Source organism: Lipotes vexillifer, unplaced genomic scaffold (assembly GCF_000442215.2).
Source record: "Lipotes vexillifer unplaced genomic scaffold, Lipotes_vexillifer_v1.1 scaffold989, whole genome shotgun sequence".
NCBI lineage: Eukaryota > Metazoa > Chordata > Mammalia > Artiodactyla > Lipotidae > Lipotes > Lipotes vexillifer.
Genome location: NW_006796817.1, coordinates 658,029 through 666,021, shown reverse-complemented (window position 1 = coordinate 666,021; position 7,993 = coordinate 658,029). Strand labels below are relative to the sequence as shown.

The 7,993-nt window shown below is 50.6% G+C and overlaps 1 protein-coding gene across 1 annotated transcript in view; it reads left to right on the top strand.

Moving 5' to 3' along the window:
• Window positions 1-7,653, top strand: part of FAM107A (family with sequence similarity 107 member A) — a 34,281-nt gene extending 26,628 nt beyond the window's left edge. The window contains 4 exon segments of the mRNA XM_007469021.1: window positions 4,931-5,005; window positions 5,008-5,071; window positions 6,899-7,055; window positions 7,546-7,653. Of these exon segments, the coding sequence (XP_007469083.1) occupies window positions 4,931-5,005; window positions 5,008-5,071; window positions 6,899-7,055; window positions 7,546-7,653 (404 nt within the window).
• The last annotated feature ends 340 nt before the right edge of the window (window positions 7,654-7,993 follow it).

The following is a 7,993-nucleotide window of genomic DNA, read 5'->3' as shown; positions in this document are numbered from 1 at the left end:
TTCAGCAGGTGCTCTGTGAGACTTGTTCCATTTGTAGGTGTATTCTTTTTTTGGGGGGGTACGCGCGGGCCTCTCACTGCTGTGGCCTCTCCCGTTGGGGAGCACAGGCTCCGGACGCGCAGGCTTAGCAGCCATGGCTCACGGGCCCAGCCACTCCGCGGCATATGTGGGATCCTGCCGGACCAGGGCACAAACCCGCGTCCCCTGCATCGGCAGGCGGAGTCCCAACCACTGCGCCACCAGGGAAGCCCTGTAAGTGTATTCTTGATGTGTCTGTGGGGAGAGATGAACTCCATGGCCTCCTCCTCCTCTGCCATCTTGGAAAGTCCTCTCCCATGATGTGATGTGACATCCGGCAGCTCCAAATATCTGGGTCTCGGTCGCCACCCAGGATGCTGGTACAGTCACCCAGCATTCTTTTGTTGACGGCTGTTCAGCAGTTAATTGTGACTTTGGTGTTTCCATGAGAGGAGGTGAGCTCATGTCCTTCTACTCTGCTATCTTATCTCCACCCCCTTGGGGAGTTTTTTAAAATCCCAAAGGCCAAGCTGTCTCCCAGGCCAATTAAATCAGAATCCCAGGGTAGGACTCAGACATTGGTATTTTTTAAACTCCCTCTGATGATGTCAGTATGCAGCCAGGGTTAAAATCCACTGATTTAACTAGTACAGTTTTTAAGGAGAATGCTCAATCCAAGACTAGAAGTTGGCTATTTTAATAGTGCTTATTTATAACGGCTAACGAGGTGGCCCCACTCATAGTTTCATCTATAGGAGTGAGGCCCTGGAGTTGTTCAGTGCACAACCTGCCTCACTGTATGTGGCAGCTCTAGTAGCCAGCACTTATTGAGTCCTCGACTCAGTGCTAGGCACTAACTTGCCAAGCACCATGCAAGTATCATCTCCTTTGTTTTGTAACAACCTCATGAAGAATGGTGCTGATCAAGAGCAGCTGTCACACCTACTCAACGCTGCTGTTCTAGAGGAAGCAGCCGCACACAATAAGTAATGAGTGGGTATGGCTTTGTTCCAAAGGGGTTGGATTTGACCCAAAGACTACAGTTTTGGGACTCCTGCTGCAGAGGATAGGTACACTTGCCCATGGCTGGGAACGGGCTGAGCCAGCATTCAACCCAGGTTCTAATGGCTCCAACATTATTCTGCCTTTCTTTGACAACCAGTGAAGGACATTCATTAGCTACTCAACTTTCTCCTCAGCTGGTCTTCTTCCCTGCCAGCTCTTCCTTGGGGCATTCACCTTTTTCTTTTCGGAGATGACCTTACGCTCACCTTACCTCACATCTTTGCCCCATCACGGCCACCTCCCCAAAAGTCTCGAATCTCTGAGGACACCCCAGCAGCCTGAGAGACCTGGCCAGAGCAGCCCTGAGAATGGACCCCTCCTCTGCTCAGGGGGCCCAGCCGATCCCCAAGAGAGCCCAATTTTCCTGGCCTGTGCTTTGTTGAGCAGCCTCTTTTATTCCAACACACCTATGTGAGGCTCTTCTACATGGAGGCCTCTTTTAATTAAATTAAAGGCAGGAAGGTTGGCTCAGCAGCTGTCTAAACCCTGGGGGCCACACACACACGCCCATGGATCTCACACGTGCTTGCTGGAGTTTCGGACACTAACTGGCAACGGCAGCAGTTTTCCCAAGTTGCAGCTCTGAGCTGAAGAACCAGCCACATCCTTCAGGACTCCTGCCTCAATGACCACACCACCCTGGTCTCAGCAAAACATCACCTGCCACACCTCACCACTGATTTTTTTTTTAAATATGCCTAGAGCAGATCCTTGAACCAGAGCTGGTCATTGATTGGACCTGGGCTGCAGGACTGGCTACATAATTTGCAGGGCCCAGTGCAAAATGAAAACGCAGGACCCCCTGGTAAGCACGATCCTGTGTGGTCCCTGCTGGGCTGAGGACTGGCCCTGGGGCAGCCAACTCATTGGCAAGCGGATGACCTTTGGAATTTAATGGGAAAGACAGAGGCTGCCCATTGGAAGTAAAAGAAACCAAAGTCATATCAAAAATTCCCAAAACCTGCTCACAGTTTTTCCCCCACACAGCAGTGAGAATGACCTTCTTAAAATCAAATCAGAGGCGATCTTTCCCCAACTTGAAACCACCCGTCTACCCTCACTCCATGCTCTCCCCCTGTCACTCCCTCACGCCACTGCAGACACACTATGCCTTTTTGTTTCCTGAACAGACTAAGCTTGTTCAAGGTACATGAGTCACACATGCTGTTCCCTCTGCCCCACACAGGCTCCCTCTTCCTTCTCAACCGTCAGATCCTAAAGGTCACCTTCCAGAGAGGCCCTCTTGCTGCGCCTGGCTGAAGGAGGGTCCTCCTGTTAGTCTCTATCCTAGCGCCGCCCGCCACACCTCCAATTCCCTGAGCAGGCTCCTCGCGATTTGCAATCATTTATTTTTGCCGGTTTGTGTACATGTTTGCTGTCTGCCTCCCTAGCAGAATGTCAGCTCTGTGGGAGTGGCAGCCTTGCCTGTTTAGTTCATCTCTGTCTACCACCATACCTGGCAGATTATAGAAACTCTAACATATGGTAGGATGAATGAATAATTGTATGATTGTGTACTTTCTCAGTGGCCATTCCTGTTATGCAGGAGCTCTTGGTTTTGTGGACCTGTTTTGTATCTGGCTACACTTGAATTTTCTCATTAGTTCCAAAAACTTTTCTGTTAATCCATTTGGGAATTCTGGGTACATACAGTGATATCTTATGCAAGTATTAATTCTGCCCTCTCCTTTCCTAAAGTTATATAATTTATTTCTGTTTCCTGCCTCATTGCTTTGGCAACATACAGTTAATTGTTTTAAAGATGGTGTGACTGATGAAAATTATGAAGCTTTGGAAGGTTTGGGGCACACAGGAATTAAGGGCAGGACGACTAGCCAAGGAGCTGAAGCAATTAGTGTGGTGTGATAATGGGCTGGGAAAGACGAGAGCTGAGCACATAGGAAGAAAGAGTGCAGCTAAGAATTACTCAGATAAAGGATTGGTGAGACTTGGTAATGGGAAAAGGCAGTGGAAGGGGGAAAAATTCCCCAAACTCCAATCTGAGTCAAGATATTCTAACACACTGGCTCCCAAACAACTTAATCTCAGACTAAGAAAATATCCACATTTTTAAAGGAGGAGGGAGTTGATACAGCCAACTGTTTGTTTTGTCAAGTGCCCATTTTTAACTAACTACTAAACCCTACCACAATCATTTTTTAAGGGCCAAATAATTAAGAAAGATATAACCTGAAAAACAAAGAGCCTTATGAAAAAAGAAGAGAAAATTAATTAGAATCCTCATTTTAGACGTAGTTTTGAGAATGGGAATTCAAGAAAGAAAATTAGCGACCATGTCTCTAGGCTCTGACAATTATTATAAGATATTTTGGATGTAGCAAGATTAACACTTTTCTCAGTTTACACAGCATCTTTACAAATGGGGTCTCAATCCTCCTCACAGCACCCGGCAGTAGGTAATAATAGAAATGCCAAACGTGTGTCTGGAGTGCTACCATTTGCAAAGCATCGTCTCCCCTTTGATGCCCACATTTCCTAACATGTCACCTTGCAATCTGCACCCCATCAAACCCCCTCCTCCTGTGTTTTCCAACCCCACTGACCTATTACCCACTTCCAGGTTCTTGCACAGACCACCATCCCTGTCTAGTTTACTTGGAGGACTCCTGTTCATCAAGCAGAAAATGGCTTTCATCCTCTTCCCAGTGGGAGGGTCTGTCCACAGGCAACATGGTGGTTGGTGGTTTTTAAGAGGGGGACTAGAGCCTGACGTATGCAGTGGGAACACAGCCCCTCAGTTGCATCATGGAAACCACATGCCTTAAAGCACTGGTTCCCCAAGACCAACCTCCCTGAGCATCAGTTTTCTCATCTGTACAACCTCAAAGCTTTTATTACAAATTGCCAACAAATATTTATTGAGTGCCTACTATATAACAGACCAGACGTTGCCAATGCCTAGCATATAGTAGAGGCTCAACCTCAGAAAAGCGGGACTCACGAAGGGAGCAGAGCCAAGGCCTAAATTTTCACTCTAAATACTACATGCAGCTAACAGTCTGTGTCACCCTCTTGAGACTTTTTCTCAAAAATCCCCACCCCAGGGCTTCCCTGGTGGCTCAGTGGTTGAGAGTCCGCCTGCCGATGCAGGGGACACGGGTTCGTGCCCTGGCCCGGGAAGATCCCACATACCACGGAGCGGCTGGGCCCGTGAGCCCCGGCCGCTGGGCCTGCGCGTCCGGAGCCTGTGCTCCGCAATGGGAGAGGCCACGACAGTGAGAGGCCCGCGTACCGCAAAAAAAAAAAAAAAGCCCACTCCCCCTCTCACCCCTTTGTAATTAGACATGGCAGTCCTGGTCTGGAGAAAGTGAAAAGCTGGACGTGTCCATGAGGAAATTTGGAACTACGGATAGGGAAGTTGGACAATAAGGGGTGATATTTTCTTTTGATCACTGCATTTATCCAAATTATCCTTAACAGGTATATTGCTCTTTTAAAATATCTTTTCTTTTTCTGATACAAGCTCAATGAGAAACAGAATTCCTTTTATAGGAGGGAAAAGTGTTTTTTCAAAGTCAGGCCAAAAACATTGCACGCGTCAACCCATACACTTTGTGACCCCACTTTTAGGCGTCAAGAAAAGTAGCACTTTTCTATACCCCACTTTACAGCCATCATCTCCAGTCCTTACAACCCTGTGCACAGGCTCAATTATCTCCATCTCACAAATGGGGAAACCAAGGCTCAGAAAGGCAAGTAGCTTGCCCAGGGCCGCACAGTGAGCTGAGATCCATCTAACTCCAAAACCCTTGCCCTTCAGCTGTGCCCACGAGAATGGGTGAGACTGTGGGCCCAGCTCTGACCAGCTCCCCTGTCACTTCTACAGCCTCCATGTACTCGGAGATCCAGAGGGAGCGGGCGGACATCGGAGGCCTGATGCCCGGCCAGGAATACAGAGAGTGGACCCTGTGAAGGCCTCCCGGAGCCACCAGGAGCTGCACCGAGAGCTGCTCATGAATCACAGGAGGTGGGAGTGGAGCTCGGCTGCCTCAGTCTGGCAAGCACCGCCTCAGGCCTGCTGAGGCGCGGGGAGGTGCCCCTCATGAAAGGCAGGCCTGGTAGTCATCCTGGGGCTCCTAGAGGCTGAGGAGGTCAAAGGGCGCCCCACATGGTCACCAGCAGACACTGTGAAGGTCCAAAAGCCCTGTTCTCCCACCCAGCTACCTACCTGTAGCTGCCCTCCAGGTGCATTTACCATGTGCGAGGCACCGTGCCCAGACTTGGGGCTACAAGAAGGAATGGGACCCAGTTCCTGCCCTCACAGAGGAGATAGATGCATAACCAGGTGGTAGGATGGGTGCTTGGATGGGGCCATAAATGGGCCTGCGATCCCAGAGGAGCCGCCAGGCAGGGTTCCAAGATACCATCACTTCCTCCATGAGGTCAAGGCCCAAAGGGTGGGCACAAGTCAGCCAGCTTAGGAGGGGGACATTGGCCGGTGGAAGCAAGTATGTTCCCAGCAGATGGATAAGCATGTGCAAATGGACAGGAGACAGGAGTAGCTCAGAGCGGCTGGAGCAAAGATTGTAAGGTAGGCCAGAAGAGACATGTGGACCTATGAAGGGTCTCAAGCAGGGGTGTCACAGTTGTGTAGGGGGTATGAGTGGAGCAAGGAGGCCAGGAGCATGCAATGAGCAAGGCAGGCTTGGGGCATCAGGGCTGCGACTGGATTATTGAGAGGGATTGTGGGGAAGGGGAGATGGAGGCTGAGCTTTCCGACCCTCCGAGGCCAGAGCACCAGGACGAAGGCCGCAGTGCCTTTGAAGCTCCCTCTACTGGCCGTTTTTGGTATTGGCGCTGGCTGTGATTTTCATTCTTGTTTTCAGTTGTGTGCAACATCCCTTCCCCAGATCTCACTTTGCCTCCTCCGTGTTGTGCCCACCCCCTCCTCTTAGTCACAGTAGTCTCTCTGTATCCACAGAGGGTTGGTTCCGGAACCCCCCCAGAGAACCCCGAATCCACAGATGCTCCAGTCCCTTATGTACTTAAAATGGCATAAGTACAGCCAGCCCTCAGTAGCCCCGGATTCAGCCAACCACCGATTTGATCCGCGGAAACAAAGGGCTGACTGTGTATTATGAGTATTTTCTCAGGTTGCCTTTTAGAGTCATCCCCCGTTTAAAATCACCACAATTAAACAAAAGCCTAAGGACAAATCAGGGGAAATATTAGCAATATAAATGATAAAAATATATACATATCTCTTATAAATTCATAAGGAAAAAAATGAACAAAAGATAGGTATGGTTAGGTCGCAAAAGAAGAAATGCAAGTAGCTGGCAAACATCTCCAAGGCTGGTCCCTGTGACTAGCAATCAAAGAAACAAAGGAAAACCCGATATTTTTTGCCTACCAGATTCTCAAATACAAGAAGATCGGGTAGTGACAATAGGGAGGAACAGATGCTCTTGTATACTGTTGACGGAAGTATAAAGTGGCTAAACTTTTCTAAGGAACAAGACAGGAATATGTATCCAAAATCTTTTAAAAGCACCTGACCCAGCAGCTCTACCTCTAGAAACTCGTCCTGAGAAAATAACCAGTAATATCATAAAACCTGGCCTCTGAACTTAGACAGGCGTAGGTGCAAATCCTCATTCGGTCCCTTCATAGCTGTGACTTGGACCGGTGTCTTAAATCCTAGGAGCCTCGCTTCCCTTCCCTGTATAATGGGACAGTAATGGTTTCACCTCCCGGGGCTAGCAGGAGGGTTGCACGATGTAATGGTAGGGTGTAGCCCTGGGTGGGGAGAAGTTGGGGGTCTCCGAACAAACCCCTCCTCCCGCCACCCCAGGGGCCTGGGCGTGGACAGCAAGCCGGAGCTGCAGCGTGTCCTGGAGCACCGCCGGCGGAACCAGCTCATCAAGAAGAAGAAGGAGGAACTGGAGGCCAAGCGCTTGCAGTGCCCCTTCGAGCAGGAGCTCCTGAAACGGCAGCAGAGGCTGAGCCAGGTGGGTGGGGGCCCCCGGCCCCGGCCCACGCCTCCTCCAAGACTGTCCTGGCCCAGGGAGGAGCTCTGCCTGCGGCCACAGCTGACCACGAGGTTGAGCAAAATGGGGACTGCACCAGGAGTCCACCCCTGGCCTGAGTCCTCACTCTGCCACTCCCTTTGCTCTGTGGCCTTGGGCCAGTGGCTTCCTCTCTCTCAACCTCAGTTTCCTCATGGGCCCAATCTATTGCATGCTGATTCTGATTGCCTTCTCTCAACTGCCCCGTGAGCTCGGTGGTGTTCCCATTTTAGAAGAGAGGTTAGCAATCTGAACCAGGCTTCACGGGGAGAAAACAGTCTCCTGCTCTGTTCCCCCCAGCTACCAGGCTGGGGGCAAAACTGATCCCCATTCTGTTTCCCCAGAGAGGACCCTTGGTCCAAACCCAGTGGCTTTTGAGAATGGGGATTCCCCTAGCCCACCCACTTTACATCTCTGTTTCTCTCTCCTTCAGCTGGAAAAACCACCAGAAAAGGAAGAGGACCATGCCCCCGAATTTATTAAAGTCAGGGAAAACCTGCGGAGAATCACCACCCTGACCAGTGAAGAGAGAGCGCTTTAGAGCCAGCTGCTGGAGCTCCAGCGCCCCCTGCAGCCCGCCCCTGGTCCCCACACCTTCCTGCAGCCCTGCTGTAGCCGGCAGCCCTGGGCCCCTGGTCTTGACACATCTGTGATGTTCACACTCGCTTCTGTAAAATGCGTTGTCCCAGAGGGCCGCCCTCCCCCCAACCCCCCCGAAGACAGGGGCTCCTGAGCTCCCAGCCTTTTCGTTCTGAGTACTCATCCCTCCTGCTCCAAGAAGAAGCCACTGCTGGGAAAACTTTCACCAGGCTTCTGAGCTCTGCCAAGATTTTTCTGGCAGAGTTGAGAAGGGACAGGTGCATCTCTGGCTGGACAAGCCG